This window comes from Chaetodon auriga, chromosome 10, assembly GCF_051107435.1.
Source record: "Chaetodon auriga isolate fChaAug3 chromosome 10, fChaAug3.hap1, whole genome shotgun sequence".
NCBI classification, from domain to species: Eukaryota; Metazoa; Chordata; class Actinopteri; order Chaetodontiformes; family Chaetodontidae; genus Chaetodon; species Chaetodon auriga.
Window position 1 is genome coordinate 7,627,892 of NC_135083.1, and position 18,614 is coordinate 7,646,505.

An 18,614-nucleotide genomic window follows, 5' to 3' on the forward strand; every position below is an offset into this window, starting at 1 on the left:
CTCTGACTCGACCACATGCCACTGTGTCAGTGAATTAAAACTGGTCGGCAAACGTTCAGATGAATTTCAGGGCTATTCTCTCTGTTACAATGGCCAATATGTTATTTAATAAAAGTAATAGCTCTCTTGTGAGCAAGCCAAAAAGACTAAAAGACACATTAGCATTAGGTACATACTGAAGGTCATATATGTTACGGTGTACACATGTATGATAACATTAAGATTTTAAAGGAAACTACGTTCTACTGCTTGACCCTCTGGAAAGTGATTGCAGACAAACTACAGTACTGTCTTCATCAAATGAGCTAAACCATGTTGTCAGTCATAAAGATATACCTGGTCTGTCCAGTGCTAGGTCAGACTTTTCTAAACAAAAAGTACCTGGAACTCTTACTAAAAATATTGGTATGGACCATCTGGACACAAAATCACTGTGTGTTTAAACACAGTTTCCTGTACAACTGCAACTCCTCTCCTAGACTTGTTAATTTATATCATGGCTATTAAATTTTAGCCAGATGCAGATATAAATTTTCATATGAGAGGTCTCAACGTCCTCAAAGTGAAGACCAGAAAACAAATCTCAAATAATGAAGTGCCACTGGCTGCTAAACTTATGGGAACTCAACACTGGGTCAGCGGGGTTGTTTGTTTCAGTCTAGTCTCTTGGATTATGGATTTATCTGCAGACCTTGGACAACCTTAAAGTGTTGAGCTGACCAGTCAACAGTGCAATTATGTCATGTTCACATTGCAGTTTTTCTGAGAGCCTTGTCTGTTTGGACAAATAGCATTAACAAGAGGTTGTGAGATCCAGTTAAAAGAACAATCCTATTGTAGCTGTGACTTACAGGAAATTTCCCTTGAGACAGAATTAAATTTCAGCATTCTGTTAAACATTATGTTCATGTCAGCGTATGATTTGCTCATTTGCAGTTTAATTGACCACTCTGCCTGTAACAGGATTTATTCACCTTCATGGCAACATTCCTGACAAAATAGCACACATATGCCAGAATTATCTATTGTGAAGCTGAGCCAGAAGGGTGATGAAACGTCTGTGTGATCTTTATCATGTATCACTCCTTAGATAGGCCCAGGTGAGTGAGCTTGAAAAGGGGTCTTTGTCATGAGGAGATGCACAGTAATTCCAGGGTCATGACCTCCTAGAGAGCCCCCCTCATTCCACATACAGGACAGAAAGATATGACCCCGCCATCTTGGCTCTTGTCTGTCGTGTCTATGAACTGTTTGGTATATTGGAATTATGTTTAAGGCAGAAGCTGGCAGAAAACCAACATCAGCTCAAATCAGATTGCTGAAACCAACAGCCCTCTCCTCTTTTGTGCAGCATGTTTTTATTCCACTTTCTTGCTGTCTTCATCCTCTGTGACTATAAAGAGTGATCATTATAGCTCATCTGGATCTTCTGGTTTTAGTCATCTCAAGTTTAACAGGACGCCACAACCAATGCTGATGAGTCCAGCAGCAAAAACATTTCAGGAATTTAAACAACCAGTTACCCAGCTGAATCAATAATATGTGGCCTTTAAACAATAGAGGGAGTAGACAGTGCCATTCTGCCTGACAGTGTCCAGTTTGCTGAGTCAGGTCAGGTCATTGTTGCTGTGTCACAAGAGCGAAAGTTGAAGTTGTAGTACTGTTGGAAGAGGTTTTAACTTGGGGGAATGACTGAGGGCCTGTTTTATTAGAGATGTTAAAATAGGCAGGCTATAATAGTTCCTCTTGGAAAAAAGGCAGGACATGAGTACAGAAAAATAGTAAAAATAGCTAGAGAAACCAAACTACCCTGAAGTCTTATATAGGTATATGTAGGACAGAAAAAAAGAGACTACAGTTGATTCTGCCTTGTCTGAGGAAGCAGAAATCAAGATGAATCTAGAGATGCTAATTTAATTACTGTCGCCATTTATAGCATCCTACATGTGCAGAGGATGTATAATCTCAAATCTAGAGCACAACCGAGAGCTGTGGAGCAATCATTCAGCATTTATCTGCCACTGCTCGTTTAAAACGATATTACAGCAATGTTACTGAATACCAGAGCAACTTCAGCTACAGATCTGTTTCAATGTACAGCAGGAATACTGAGTTCATTTCAGCTCTACACATCCTTTTTCTCTGGTGCTCTGACTGTATACTGCCTTCTGCCGTCTCCCAGCACACACAATAGGCCTCTGTGTGCACGGCCCGCGGAATGCTGCGAGATGGCAGGGCAGTGGGATAGCTGCATGGTGAGGATGGGGGTTGGTGGGTGAGGAAGGGTGTGGAAGCTAGGAGGATGAAGGAGGAGGGGGGTTGGTTTGAGGGTAGGGGAAGGGGAAGAGATGGCAGTGACGGACGGAGGCTGGTGATGGGGGGGCTGACCTCTCACAACTGTATGGGTACACAGAGGCTCCAGGGGTCTAGAGGGTGTCTAGGTTTCGGCACAGTGACCGCAGAAGAGGGGTGGCTGTGGTCCTCTGTGTACACACAAACTGGTGACGGGAGTGTATTCAGCACCCACCTGGATGAGAGGAGAGGACAGACTGGCCCTGAGGGCTGACAGTGCCTCACAATGTACCCTGTTTAGATGTTCAGTTTGTAATTTACCAAAGGAGAATCATCAGAGGACAGATAAGACACTACTGGCTACAACATGCTCAGAGTACACTGTTACTGAGATAAAACCACAGTTGTAACAAAAGGAAGAGAGCTACCTATAAGCAAAAGAAGCTAATTTTGATGAGGAAAAGACATATTTAAATCCTGTGGTTTAATTACCACTGCACTAAGACTAAATAGCCACACTAGCGGCCCCATGAGGCTGTAAGGCTCATTACATACCTGAAAATGAAAAATGAATGATGGATGAAAAAATGCAGAAACAACTTTGCTCGTCATGTCTTACTGATGGGGCAGAAAGGGCCACATTATTCCTGAAATGAAAGGGTTTATCCGTGGAACAATGGCCATTTTAGGACATTTCAGATTTGTCAGCCTCAGCTTTACTTTGTCAGATTCGGTTCAACTTTCAGCAGTTCAAGCTGTTCTCTCTTAGCCTCCAGTTGACAACATCAGGCTAAACTGTATTTTGGCTAAGATGAGCTTTTATCTTATCATTTGCATGCGCCTGTGTCTGTGTAGCATGTAAAATATGTCATGTTAACATACATTTGCATGCTATCATGCTATGATTAAATGTAAATATGTTTTTGGCCACTTGGAGGCAGCGGTAACAAAATGCTAACACAACGCCATGTCATCACTTTTTAAGTTGACATGACAAACATGTTAGAAAACAGGCATTCATTTGGAGCCGTGTTTCTGGCCACTTGGTGAATACAAGTCCAATATTCACGCTCTTCTACAGTAGCTCTGTGTTTGGTCTCTACCAGCTCCTGAAGGAAATATCTGGCTTCTTAGCTGCTAAATGCTGCACTATATTGACCAGCTCAGACAGTGGCTGAGCAGGACGTGTACAGCGGGTCTTTAGAGCGTTTTTGATGAAAATAGCTGCCTGCCTGCTGAAAATAATGCTGTGAGACTAATGAGAGTGAACCAAAACTGTACATTTGCGGGACAGACAGCTAAACAATTGAAAAAATCTAAAGTTTACTATAAAGCCTCCAAAACACCCAGATCTGCAGCTTCCAAATTCCATAATGTAGTAATATCTTCATCATGTGTTCACAAAGTGATGAACCTCGCTCCATCCTCGCTTGGGAACGTCTGAGCCTTTCCAGGATGCCCCTTTCATACCCAATCATGATACTGTCACCTGTTACCAATGACCCTGTTTACCTGTGGAATGATCCAAACAGGTGTTTTTGGAGTATTCCACCACTTTCCCAGTCTTTTGCTGGCCTTGTACGAACTTGTTTGAAATGTATTGCTGGCAGAAAATTCAGAATAAGCAGATATTTACAAAAATCAATTAAGGTAATGAGGCGAAACATTCAATATACTGTCTTTGTACTGTTTGCCATTGATAATATGTCAAAAGGGATTAGCAAATTATCATGTTCTGTTGTATTTATGTACACAGCGTCCTATTTTTTTGGAATCAGGGTTGTAAATAGATAGACTTTTATACCTTCTCTCTGTCCTTCTCTGTGTGTGTGCCACTACGTGGGTGAGGGTCAATTTAAGAGACGGAATTCCTTTCACCCTGGGTGGCACAGGGATAATGGCCCTTATCCTTTTATCTGAGAGATGCATTTAACGATGCATTAAATCTCTACAAGCATTTAACAGTTTCTAATAAGGAGCTTCGTTTCACCCTGCGCTTATTTCATGCCTCTACTTAATATCAAATTATTACTATGCAGGCAGTCTTTCGTTTAACAGTGGAGCAGATTTTAGGTTTAACTGATACTGGAAATGGGTTAAATTAAGGTGTTTTAAGCACTTTTTTCTCTGCTGTAATAAAACATTCAGTCCAACACGAGTAGTGTGTGCTAGCCTGGGCACGTTTCAAGGTCCAGAGGGGATTTGAGTGATTTGAAAAAATACGCATGCATCAGTTGTACGAAAATGGCAGTGCAATTGGTGTAATGTAGCCAGAACAGTGACAATTAGGATAAGTAATGTGTTCCATTGCTTTAAATTGCTTTAGAATTAATAATTACCTCTCACCATGTCCATAACCACACATCTTGTGGCATAAACTAGCTGTACTAAATTAAAATTTAATAAAGAGTGACAGCCCACATCTTTAGGCATCTCTTTTTAAGCTCTTAGATGCAGTCAACCAGTCCGTATCTTATGTTTGCTTTATAATCCAAAAGTAGAATTTTTATCTGATTAATCCGAACACAGTTCCAACAGCTACTACACCTTTTCCTTTCTAAAGTCCCCATAGCTGGCTGTCCAAAGTGGTCTCTAAGCCAGGGCTTTATCCAGACCTCCAGATTACTGAGCCTGAATCAAAGCACTAGACCCGGTATGTTTCTTTTCCTGTGTGAGGTGGAGGGGGGAAGAGGTTAAGTTTGTGCAGGCTTGGTGTGTGCAGTGAGGGGGGCTTTCTCACACAAGATGGAGGATGAAGGGACAAAGGTGGCATTCATTGGCCCAGGAATGGAAAACATTTTCGCCTGAAAACAGAGAAGCTACAACCGGCAGAGGTAGTGGAGAGAGGCCATGGGTTAGCATGCACCCCTTTGGAGAAGTCACACACCTAGAAATGCAGAGGAGACCACCAGAACCTATGAGGCCTCATTTATGTGGTAATGGAGATAATATCAAGTCACCCTCTAGAGTCTGCTTACACATTAATAGTACACAGGATGCAAGCATGAAAAGGTAGAATGTGAATGTTTAGCATGTGTGCTGAAAAACTGGGTGTGGTGGATCATCACCAGGATTCTTGACCAGCTCCTGAATGATTTAAAGTGCCTTCATAAGCGGGAGGAAAATGAAAAACAGTTTAAAAAGTACGATGAATAGAAAAAGATTTTAAGTTCCAAATGATTTCCCAGTACATTGTAAAATGCTCCATCGCAGTCAGCCATTGTCTCACTGAGGAACATTTCACACAGCAGCTGACATCAAAGACAGGAAGACAGGCTTCAAACTCAAGAAATCACAAATTATTCAATAAATTGTGTTTGAAGTACTGGGAAACCTGCCAAAAAAAACCCTATGGAGAGGAAGGATCTCAGACACATGACTGTGATGTGTCCTCTCAACAAAACAACAGAGTCAGAGAACAGAGACTGACCTGAATATAGGGTCTTGGAGTGAGGACGCCACCTAGAGGACAAGATAGTAAGGTTTCAGTGAGTCAGTGTGGGAAACTCACCATAGGGTGTCGCCATCTAACAGCACTTGAAAGGATTCTCTAGTGACAACCTGACTTACTACCTATTTACATTATATAACACACAGACCAACATTACACATTTGATCATTTACACCAGCTCATGGTTAGATTAAACAATTAATAACACATTACATCTAACTAATGTCAGATAAAGCTGATCATTTATTATAGAGGATTTTCTGATACCAACAAACTGTGTCACCAAGCCAGATTACGTTAAATGCTGCATTTATGTCTATATGAACTCTTCCCAGCCTTTTAACTTGATTTAAACAGTCTACATTGAAATTTGGGGCACAATTATCACTAAAGTAATTTACAGTTATGCCCTTACTGTCCAGAGTGACATTGTTCACCTGTCCATTTCTCTTTCCAGAATATAATACTCTCCAGGTTTACATCCATATAAAAAAAAATACATATATAAATATATATATATGAAGAATGATTCAGTGAAAAAAGGCAAAGTATCCTGCGTACTCTACAATCAGAGATTAGACTAAGCCCAAGTAGGAATATAACTCCAGTATGAAAGTGGTTTCTCCCTTTATAATCAGCAGCTGCAGCAGAGAGTCATAGTCACTGGTTTGGTGTCAGTAGCTTCTGGTTATTGACCTCACCGTCTGATCCAACACGTTGTCAGTGTCTCAACTCCGCCCCCGAGTCACAGCCTGACTCCATCCGGTCTGTAAGACAGCATGGACAGCAGCTGCTATTAAAGCTCTGAGGACCAAGGGGTGCTGGTCAGAAGTATCTCTCTAGATCAGCTACAGGGGAAAAAAATAAACTCCTTTGAATTATTAAAGATTAAGCCCTACTTATCACAATGCATTGCCTGAAAAGTCTGAGGACAGCTAACCCCGGAATCTTGCAGCTATTTAAAAATGCAGGGATCTCCGCCAGAGTTGGAGCTGACAACAGTGTTTTGTCCAGGACACAGCAACCTGTTCCTCTCCCCTGCTGGGCCGCAGCATCACCCCACACCCACAGAGCCTTTCATCAACAGAAGGGTCCTGATGTGGACCAAGGACACTCAAAGTAGGTCACAGTAGACTGTCTCTAAACTAATAAGATACGAATTTCATTATTATTCGTCATAGTTTGACCATAACATCCGCACACAATATTCCTGAGGGGACTGTATGGTTCAACTTGCGTTGTCAGTTTTTTGTGGTCATCTCATAATTAATGACACTAACGTTATAGTAACTTATATCATTTAATAAATCTTAAATAATTGTGCAGTTTTTAGCTTATAGCATCTCTAAATATTCTTACCAGTACTCACTTTCTTGCGAGAGATGAGAAGAGCGATACCACTTTATTTGTCCGTTAAATATGAAGCTAGCGTTAGCCAGAAGACTCACTGCTAGCTTAACCTGTAATTTAGCTAGCCCGGAAACAGGCGGAGACAGCTAGCCTGGGTCCGTCCAAAGATTAGAAAAGAAACAAAGAAAAAGATAACGCCTATCAACACCTCTAGGGTTTGTTTCTTTGTTTAATTTGTACACTGACAAATATGTAAAAATACGTTTAATTCAAGTCTTAAAGGGTTTTGTGGCGGCGCAGTCATCTCCAGGACTGTCCACCTGTTGCTTGGCAACCTCAGGCTCCTCACCAGACCTCAGGAAGTTTGCGCCCAGTCGAGAATTTGTCCGGAAATGTTGCCCTTAAGCTTGTCGTTTACACAAAACTTTTGTAAAGGTTAAACAAATGAGATATATAATGTGTTAAGTATTGAACTACAGATGCCCAGGTAGGTGGATTTACGAAAACAAAACAAAACAAAACAAAAAAGGAAAGCTAACTAACTGTTTCGCCCTGTTTCCAGTCTTTATGCTAAGCTAACTGTATTTTGGCTCTTGCGAACTTTACATAACCTTATTAACCCACAGAAAATGTCAGTCTTGTCATTTTGTCTTTGCAAGAAACAAACAACCATTTTCCAACAAAAAATACATTTTTTAAATTAAACTATACACAAGTACACAAATTGGATATGAAGTAAGAAAAAAAAAAAGCTTGCAGTTTGCATTTGGATGTTTCATTGTACTGTTTTACAGCAAGTTTTATTTTTTTCAGCTCTCATTAAAAAACAAACAAAATATGTATTGTTGACAAAAAATGTTTGTATATGTAAAATATGCATGACCCAAACAGCATGGGGCCTGAGACAACAGTGTATACTGAAACGTTACATAGGAATCCTTTATTTGTGGGCTTGTATTTTATGTACATACAGTACAGTCATGGCATACACACACTTTATGAGAAGAACTAGGGCAATAGCTGGATGTTTGCCAGTATTTTCACTACTGGCCATGTTGTTGACGTAAATGTTGACGCACTGCTCATGGTTTAGAGTACATACACTGGAGTCAGTCCAAGTTTAACGATTGCAGCATATTGTGCGTATGTTTGTTTTTGCAGGAGTAGGCTAATGTCCAGCATGGAGGACCTACTTTTCTACACCATCACTGACGGCAAAGAGATGATCCCCCTCTCCCAGTTCATCTCTGTGAGTCAACATCGCAGCCACACTTTCTCTGTCACGCTCTGGACTGTTTTGACTTTCCATGCCGCATATGAACGTGCACACAAACAGACACAGCCCCATGAAGTATTATATTTCCTAAAAACCACCTATTGCTTTAGTTAAATCAGGCTTGGAAGGTGACATAAGAGCCCACAGCAGGAATCCAGAGCATCTCTGGCTAAGTGCGGGGTCAAGTTTAAAAGGTGTTTAGGGACTTTCTTATGTAAGAGGTCTAAATATAGTAAGCGTGACACTGAAGTAATCATCAGAAAACAACATGCATTTTTCACATGAGGTTAAATTATTTTTGGGCTTTTATTACAATAATATCTTACAATTTTGATGTTGTGCCAGCTGCTTTATGTCAACCTCTTTACATCAAAAGCATTTCATTTAAACAACAGAACCTATGGGCTTACTAAAGCAGATTGTAAGACCTCTGTAAACATGGGCCCCCACAGAGACACACGCACATTACTGATGAGAGATCAAGCTTCTGCAAACCTATAACACAGGTCATATTTTCAAAGTCTTGCGTGGGACCAGTCCTATACTGTATGTATCTCAGGAGATGAGCAGGACATAGACTGTGTGGTGTTTTTGTGCGCTGTGATAACTTACATGCTATCGCAAACCATCACACCCTCATTTAGCCTCATGTGGAGCGACCTTTTAGACAGTCACATAAAAAAAGGGCAGACATGGGCATCTAGTGACCTCGTCTCTATGGCAACTCAGTAATTTTAAAAAGGAGCATGCATTTCGGAGAAGAGACGTGTGTCAACAAAGGTGGCTTGTTGTCATACCACGGATGACTGGATGTGTTTGTAGAGGCGATTGGGTTAGGACATGGATGGTGACAGTGTTAGTCATTGTTTTTGCATGTAGATAACTGGAAAACATTCATCCTAACAAGTCACTTAGATTCATTGTCAGCCTTCAGGATTATTTCCAAATAACTGCCTTTAAAAGCCAGAGTCAGTGTTAGTTCATTCTAGCTATTCTTGTTGTAGAAATGGCAACATAGGATGGAAAGTCACTGTACTATAAGATGCGGAAACAAGCTGATTTGCATTGGAAATATCCAAACAGATTTTACTCCTTTAACACATTTTCAAAGTTGATTTAAAAAAAGTTTCTTTTTTTCCAGTCATAGACTAATGCCTGGTTAAAATCCTGGCAGTGAATTGTAATGCAAATCCTGCAGGTGAGCTTAGATAACAATGTTAATCCACCAGGCAAAAAATCTTCATATACCCAGCAAAAGCATTTCAATTGCAAATTTTATATTGTGCTAATATTTGTTATTTTCTCCATGAATCGATAAATTAATTGATTGTTTGGTTCATAAAACATTGAAGCCAGGAGTGAATTTTTATCATGTTTGTTTAGAAAATGAATTTAACAATGAATAAATTATCAACATTGTTGTTAATTAACTTTCTGCTGATTGACTAATCAATTAAGCAATTAATCATTTAAGCTCTACATAACACTGTGTATTCGTAACAGTTTATATTATTTATATACAGATTCATTAATGCATGGTACCCAATTAATCATCAGGTAAGGTATCAGGTAATGACTTCCATGCCAAGCTCTCATTCATAAGGCCTATCCTTGTCTGTTTTGTGTTTGTATTCAATTTGTGAAGGCAAATCTGCTCACAAAGCTAAACAGAATATCTTCCCACACAGTCAGATGAAGAATAAAATCAGCACAAAAATACTATGACCGCAGTCCCAACTTTAGCATTTCCCGCCCTGGAGCTAAGAATCTCTCAGACATTCAATAACTGCAACTGCAAGCTTGTAGCCATGTGCTTGTTGGTCTGTTTGCTCACTGAATCAGTTTTCAGATGAGATGACTCAAAAAAACACTGAAGCTTCTCTGGTCAGGAGGGTCGTGCACATAGTGTCCCCAAAATAGACTCATATGGTTCATACAGTGGCTGTCAGCCTGAAGTCTGACTTATGAGAGGGATGCTAGTGATCTGGACTACGCCTGTGTTTCTCCCTCAGTGTCATGTGGACAATCCTGAGCCTCTGAAGTCCCAAAACTATATAATCCATCAACACATGTTTGATTTCCGTCTAATTGACATAACATAAACACTGCTATGCATGACCCAAAGTGTTTGATAAAGCCTGTCATCTATGACTCCCTGTTGTCCTCCTTTGTGTATTAATTTGCTCAAACCCACCTCATCTCCCTCCTCTCCAGGCTTTGAGAAAAACAGGCTTGTTGACATCTGACCCTCGGCTTCGTGACTGTGTCCGTCAGATGCGAAAATCCACACGTGACTCTACCGGGCCAGTCATGATGGACAAGACTCTATTCAGAAAGTGAGAAAAGCTTTGTTTATTTATGGAGACATAGTTATGCACACCGTTCCTCAAATAGGAGCATTCAACTTTTAACTGCATGTGAAAGTAGACAGAACGGCCTCTATGCTCTGTTTCTATCACGGCTGCACAACCAGTTTTACCTGGTGTTAATTCTGATTTTTCAAATAGATTACCTCACACTTACAATTTGCACATTCGGTTAGTTTGTGAAAAATGCAAATAAATCTGAGGATGTTCCCAAAAAAGCTTTGAAAAAAGGATGAAAGCGCGCAAGGTTAGGTAAGGTTAAGGGTCTTTTGCAGTTAGGTAAGGGAGTAATAGGAGGAGTAATCTGTGGTCAGTGCTATTTGAGTCCAAGAGATTGACAGAGACAGGCGTTTTATGGCTGACAGCTGCTACTAACCAAATTCACGTGCACACATGCCAGCCAAAGCAGCAGAGAGTGCTGAACGACAGAGGGTCTCTGGGGCTGTTAATGAAAGGGCATTATTCTGGTTGAGCTCCAGACTGTGGCAATTACATCACTAGACTCAACAGATCTGTAAGCTCCATGAAGACTGTTGTACAAACAGTGTCATTTGTAAGTGTAATTCACTCAATCTCATCCTCTGGCCTGGAACAGTTGAGGGTTACACAGTCTGGTCGTCTTCATTAAACTTAATTGGCCGTGTCCGGCTTTCTTTGCTTGTTTTCTTCCATCTGTGAGGTTATCCTTTCCTGAAGAACACTCAAGAGCTCACTATAAATATGCTACTAGAAATAGAGAGAGCTATCTTCTTTTTTTCTTTTTTTTTTCGGGAAATGACCCATATGAATAATGCAAGCTCTCTCCACTCTCTTCTGCTGGTGTCCCAAAACCTCACGCTAGCATCGTCTTGGATTAGTGAGGGCTGCAGGCCAGATATTTTAGTTCAGACCAACTGTGACAGAATGTACAGTACATACCTCCTCTTGAGCACAAACAGCATTCCTGACCAATTATAGCAACGGAAATCTATAATAACTATTAGGATAAAGGCCATGTAGTGTTGTTTTGCTTTTATTTACCAATATTTCTGCCTATACCAAATACAAGTGAGGTGAACTGAATTTTATTTTATGTACAGAAACCGGTGGCCTGTTACCAAATTGAAAAAAACAACCATATTTTCTCACAAACCTGTAGTGGTATTTGGATTCGTTTTGTTTTTACTTACAGAGATTTGAGATATCTGCTTTAGAGATTTCTGCTTTCACCCAAATGCATTGGAGGTGAATGAAATTTCATTTGAGATTTTCATGAAACTACATTTAGAGATTCTACAGCATGATGTTTCCATTAACAGTGTACGTGTTACTCTGGCTAATCCCTTAGACTCACTGTCAACATAATTCCTATCACCAGTTTCTCTAGTTCATTGTATTCAAGTGGCAGCAGATCTCAAAAAAATGTGCAGATTAAACCTAAATTATCTATTTGCCTATATACCAGTAGAGGCTAGTAATTTGTACAGAGCAGGTCAGCATATGATGTGTGAGTGTTTTGTTATTAATGACATTGTATTTGAATTCTAAACCATGAATTTAATGCTAACACTGATTTCACCTTGATTTGAAGTTCTTCATATTCTCCTCATGACATCAGTTCAATCGTTTGTCCTCTTCTAGATGTGTGGGTAACAACATCATGCTGTTGACTAAGGCTTTCAAAAAGAAGTTCATCATCCCGAACTTTGCTGAGTTTACCCAGCAGATCGATAAGATGTATGACAATGCACAACAGCAGGAGGCAGGACAAGTGAGTAACATACTAACACACATGCTCATTCAGTCTCTGCTCATTCATTACAGTTACACTCACACAAAATTCATGGCTTCATGCAGGTAGCTGATTACATCCCCCAGCTGGCTAAGTTCAGCCCTGATCTCTGGGGTGTATCTCTGTGCACAATCGATGGGCAGAGGTACAGTAGCATCTTTACTTCATGTATGTTTCCATTCTGAAAACCTCCACCGTGTGTACTGCCTCACTAACACTCCTTCATTTTTGTTTTTTTGTTTTTTTTTTTGTTTTTTTGTTGTTTTTTTGTTTCCCGTTTTGTTTCCATGCTTCTCCATTTCATCCTCATGTCATGCAGACACTCTGTGGGTGACACAAAAGTTCCCTTCTGTCTGCAGTCGTGTGTGAAGCCTCTGGAGTACGCCATCGCTGTGCACGACCTCGGCAGTGAGCACACTCACCACTTTGTGGGCAAAGAGCCCAGTGGATTCAAGTTCAACAAACTGTCACTAAACGAGGAAGGTAAGCAGTGTAATCTGTACTTTCACTTCAGTTATCATCTACGCAAATAACATTACACAAAACATTACATGTGATTAATCCTAGTTTTGTAAAAAGCTAAAGTACATGAAATACACTTTGTCTTCCAGTATATAATTGAGAAATTTTGGCAGCTCTGGTCTTTGATCAGTAATTTCAACAGACTCTGGGTGTTGGCAAGATAGCGCAAGAACAAGTCCTGATTGTACTAGAAAAAAAAAAATTTGTCCAGAAGGACTTTCAGCCAAATTGTGTGCCATTATATCACATCCCCTTTGTAGCCATTTGCTATTCCATACTCCCCTTGGAAGCAAACAGGGTCCTACTGTGTGTGTGTTCAGTTTAAGTTCCCTTGATGAAATATCCCCTCTAATCTCAGCAGTGTATTGCTCTTGTGGTTTGAGGCAAATACATGATAACATGCTGTCTTGTTTCTCGTGCAGATAAACCACACAACCCGATGGTAAATGCTGGAGCTATCGTCATCAGCTCTTTAATTAAGGTAAAATGTAAAGGCTTGTCAACACTGAACACACTGATCTGATATCACTGTTTTCATTTTAGAACGCACACACTAAACGTACTACACCGCTGGTTGTCATTAATGAGGATGTCAGGGCAAAACAAAGAGTTGAATCTCAGGAAGTATCCATTCATGCCCCAAAATAGGCTCTCTGACTTTAGACTTTATTAAATGATTTTCCCCCTTCAATTATTACTGTGCAGCATAGCGTTCCACTGCAGCCTCTCACTGGGCTTAAACACAGCTCAAACAGGCCATCGTGTAAATAATGATGGAAAAACAAGAATAGTCATGCGATGCATGCATGGGCATGTGAGCGCCCTGTAGGCCTCACAAATGGATGTGAAATTTGCTCGCAAAAAGTCATTGTGAAACGTGTCACTGCCACTATTTGGAATCTGCATGACAGCAGCACTTACAAACAAATCAGTCTCCAAAAAGGGGAAGTTTGTGGCACTTTTTTCAGCAGAACATACAGAACAAAATCAATATTAAGACACGTCTGACAATGTAAGCTTTCAGGTTCTGACAATTATATTTATTGTGGTTTTTGACGGCCTGAGCAATAACACCATTGGACACCACTGGACTGAGTTCAAGCTCTCTGAGAAGCCACAGATTTCTATGTACAATCTGGGTTGAAAATCAGTGAACAAACTCACTCCTGAAGCATGACGTCAGCTATCACATATCTAATCTTGTCTATTGGCTGGTCACTTGGCGCCCTTCGTAGGTGGACTATGGTCATCATCATCTGATTGACCCGCGGCTGAACTTATCTGTGAGCTTTGGCTTGACGTCTGGTGGTGGAGTTAAGCCATATATGGTTGTGTACGTTTTCTCTGTGGAGTTTTCCTGAAGTTTCCCAGCTGACTGAAGAGAAGGATCTCTTATCATATGTGGGTCAGGTTCAGCAGTGAGGGAGGGACTCTGTGTTTGGGCCTCACAGCAGGGGCGTGTGTGCTTCTGGCCAATTACAGCTCCCAGAACAGAGGGTGTGCTACCCTCTCTTGTGTGTGCAGGGGGCCCAATATTAACACTGTTTGTTAGTGTATTTGCATATAATTTATGTAAATACAGAGGAGGTTATATGCTTAAAAGCTTAATATTTCATGCACAGGACGGGGAAAGTACGAAGTCGATAAAAGTTGTTTTTGACTTTCTGCAATATTCACGCTCCAGTGGGAACAGCTGTACCTACAGAAGTTTAAATGTCACTAATTTATATGTTTTGTTCAAAAAGCAGTTGGCAGAGCAACTACCTGGAAAGACATAAAATCCACTCCTTTAGTGGCCATGAGGTTTAGCCTCAGCTCATCCCTTCATCTCACTGTAATATGTGATATCATCTTTAACCTTTATAGGAAGAATCCTTACATATAAATGCAGCTACTGTCCCTATGTGGTAACTTTACAACCTGGTAATAATCCCTTACTGGTCTGTGAAATTCAAGCACAGCAATAAACGACCCCCAGGTCACAGTGTGCACATTGCCATGGCCTGACAGACACGAAGACATCGTGTACATGTCATACCTCGACGCCCATCCAAGGTTGAACACAAAACTATGTGCTGGTGTCAAAGTACTGAAACACTGCCATCTATAGGGACTGGCTGACTGTTGGTGTACTTAAAGCTGACATTAGACAGTGATTTTCTTTCCTCCCTTTTTACAGCCTAATTCAAATAAGGCAGAGAGGTTCGACTATGTAAGTGAATGCTTTTCATTTTCAAGCTTTTTGTATGATTCCCCTGTTTTTTGTGTGGGCTCCCACCTGAACCGTGTGTAAATATGATGTTTTTGCAGGTGATGGAGTTCTTGAAAAGGATGTCTGGTACAGAGTATGTGAGCTTCAGCAATGCAACGTGAGTACTGTGCCTCCGTAAACAACCTCATTGCGCTGTCACGTGAAGTACAACTTTGTAATACCTGTTATGTTCTTGCAGTTTCCAGTCAGAGAGAGAAACTGGCGATAGGAATTATGCAATTGGTTATTACCTCAAAGAGAAAAAAGTGAGTTGTTTTGGCACTTTATGTTTAATTACAATCATCTCAAGTGCGTGTTCAGAAAAATTTGATATCCTCACTGTGTGGTGACTCTGAGCTTCATCTTTGCAGTGCTTTCCTGAGAACGCAGATATGATAGCGGCCCTTGACTTCTACTTTCAGGTAAGACTCTTTGTGTTTAACATTGTTGTATTCTGTGGATGAAAAGTTTGTCACATCTGTCTGATGAAGCTACAGCCAGAGACAGTAGATTAGTTTAATATAAAGTGTCTGCTGCTTGCTTGGCAACCTCACAGTAACAACTCCAGGAAGTCACTGCACCCAGCCAAGAAATAGTCTGGCACATAACCTGCTTCAACAAACGAGATGTAACATGTTTACCCTTGAGCTTTAGAGGTGCTGGCAGGCAGATTTTGTTACCAGCCAGACGAGCTGTTTCCCCCAGTTTTCAGTCTTTATGCTAAGCTAAGCTAACCAGCTGCTGGCTGTGGTGTGATATTTGTCAGTCTTCACATCTACCTCTCAACAACAAAGCAAACAAGTTTATTTATCAAATGTCAAATTATTTGTATAAAACTGTTTTGTATGCTTCTCCAAAAAATTTGAATTTTGGGATTTTTCTGGTCCAGTTGTGCTCCATTGAGGTGACCTGTGAGTCAGGAAGTGTCATGGCTGCCACACTGGCCAACGGGGGTATTTGTCCAATCACAGGCGAGCGTGTGCTGAGCGCTGAAGCCGTTCGCAACACCCTCAGTCTCATGCATTCCTGCGGCATGTACGACTTCTCCGGACAGTTTGCCTTCCACGTGAGTCACGGAGTTCAGGGATCTGTTGGAAATGCTGAATCCAGGTTTTTCAAGTGGCTGTACATTTTTGAACGCGACATTTTATGTGCTCTTCTTACACAGGTGGGCTTGCCTGCTAAGTCTGGTGTTTCAGGAGCTGTTTTGCTGGTGGTCCCCAACGTCATGGGTATGATGTGTTGGTCCCCGCCTTTAGATCGGCTTGGAAACAGCGTTCGTGGCATTCACTTCTGTCAGGTAAACAGCCACCACAGTTTTATTGATTTGTCTTAATCTAATTTGTCTGTGTCTGCATGCTTCAAATATTCTATCTTAATCAACTTTTGATTCACTAGGAGCTGGTGTCTCACTTCAACTTCCACAATTATGACAACCTGAGACACTTCACCAAGAAACACGACCCCAGAAGAAGATCAGATGACGATCAAGTAAGTTCACCGTAGTAAGTGTAGCTGCAATTCTCATTCAGGCTTATAAGAAACATTGATCGATCTTGAGGTTAAATAATAATGCAGAAACATTTTTACAGTTCACCATCATATAGTAATGTTTAACTTTGATCCATTAGAACAAGTCAGTGGTAAACCTGATGTTTGCCGCCTACAGTGGTGACGTCACTGCTCTCAGGAGGTGAGTGAAAACAGAAAGCTTTCATTTTTCATCACAAACCTCCAGCACCAGATGAGTTCACAATGTTTGGATAATGCAATCTCAAAGGAACAGTTTGTCATAGATACACTTATTATTGTTGACTATTCATTTTCATCAGTCCAGCACACTACCTGTCGTTTTTACATACAGACATGTTAATCACTGAGCTTTGGAGGTGTCGGTAGACAGATTTCATGAGAGTAGGACAAAGCCAGGCTAACTGTTTCCCCTGCCTCCAGTCCTTGTGCTAAGCTAAGCTAACCATCTCCTGGCTGTACCTTCATATTTACCATACAGACACCCGAGTGGTATTGATCTTCTCATCTAAATCTCAAAAGAGAGTGAATAAGCGTATTCCCCGAAATGTTTGAATTGAATTATTTTTTCATTCACTGCTTTTCAGAACATCTCTGCTTTCATAATAACAAGTCCTTTACTCGTGTAATTGCAGGGCTGCTCAGATTTCTGACCGTTTGCCTTCACTGGAGTTAATCTTTCCTTGTGTGTTCCCTCTCCTCCTTTGTTTGCTCCTTTGTTGCCTCTGCAGGTTTGCCCTTTCAGCTGTGAACATGGAGCAGACAGACTACGACTCTCGCACAGCGCTCCACATTGCTGCTGCAGAAGGTGACATTTCATTATTAGTCCATTCATCCTTAAATATTCCCGGCTTTTATATTCAAACTGGAGCAAATTAAATATGGCACTGGGGTCACTTTTGTCTTCCAGGTCATGTGGAAGCTGTTATCTTCCTAACTGAAATATGTAAAGTGAATCCTCGCATGAAAGACAGGTAGAGGTTTTAAATATAAACGTATTCATATTAGATATTAGATTGAAAATGACAAAAAAATATGTCCATCTCCATTTTACTAACCATAACTATCCACCCATCTCCATGCTGTATTGCGTTATGTATCAGATGGGGGAACACACCTGTAGATGATGCCTTGCAGTTTGGCCATGATGTTACTGTTAAAGTCCTGCAGGAGTACCAGAGAGCGTACGCCGACAGCAACTCACCATGCGACACAGAGGAGCAGAAGACCACACTGGATACAGTGAAGAGTATCGTGTCCTAATGGTTTGTAATGCAAATGATGTTTTAATATATACACCTGAGAGGACTGAAAGGACACAGGATGATTGAGACATGATGAATGAATGAGTTTATCTTAAATATGGTAATAGATGTTGTATAATAATAATGTGGGAGCACCACATTATTATCCTTTAGAATGCTGAAAAGCAATACTACTGCAGTATTAAATCCCTTTTGATGCATTTCTGCAGACTGCAGGAATTGTTCAGCAATGTAAAGTATCAACAGAGCACTATATAAACAGGCAGTACATTGCTTGTGTGGAGAAAAATTACGTCAATTTAAGCCATGATTTGGCTTGTGTTGCAATATTAATGAGCTTTGCTTCTGAAAATGCCACCGATATGTAAATATCTAAAATGTTGTGTTTATTTATTTTTAAAACACTGAAATATATTTTGCTTCATCAGTACATTATTTAATCAGAGGGTCTTATGCCCTGTTTTAATAACTATAAATATTCACAAAGCTGCTTCATTAATTATTCTCCCTCAGCAGGAGGTGATTCAGTTGCATTTGTGC

General features: G+C 40.6%; 1 protein-coding gene across 1 annotated transcript; it reads left to right on the top strand.

Annotated features, from left to right (window-relative positions):
• Positions 1-6,650: 6,650 nt before the first annotated feature.
• Positions 6,651-18,072, top strand: LOC143327136 (glutaminase kidney isoform, mitochondrial-like). The gene is made up of 18 exons (XM_076741335.1): positions 6,651-6,862; positions 8,255-8,342; positions 10,584-10,705; positions 12,356-12,485; positions 12,572-12,651; positions 12,826-12,989; positions 13,451-13,509; positions 15,208-15,240; positions 15,339-15,397; positions 15,479-15,545; positions 15,651-15,701; positions 16,169-16,345; positions 16,448-16,579; positions 16,678-16,770; positions 16,911-16,972; positions 17,541-17,617; positions 17,720-17,783; positions 17,913-18,072. The coding sequence occupies exons 1-18, from the start codon at positions 6,651-6,653 to the stop codon at positions 18,070-18,072; spliced, it is 1,830 nt and encodes a 609-aa protein (XP_076597450.1).
• The last annotated feature ends 542 nt before the right edge of the window (positions 18,073-18,614 follow it).

Bases quoted from the DNA above. Each gene is read 5' to 3' on its own strand.
- LOC143327136 (XM_076741335.1), top strand. From the start codon at position 6,651: ATGCATTGCCTGAAAAGTCTGAGGACAGCTAACCCCGGAATCTTGCAG. The intron at 8,343-10,583 runs GTGAGTCAACAT...CCTCCTCTCCAG, and splicing joins CCCTCTCCCAGTTCATCTCT to GCTTTGAGAAAAACAGGCTT. The intron at 12,990-13,450 runs GTAAGCAGTGTA...TTTCTCGTGCAG, and splicing joins ACTGTCACTAAACGAGGAAG to ATAAACCACACAACCCGATG.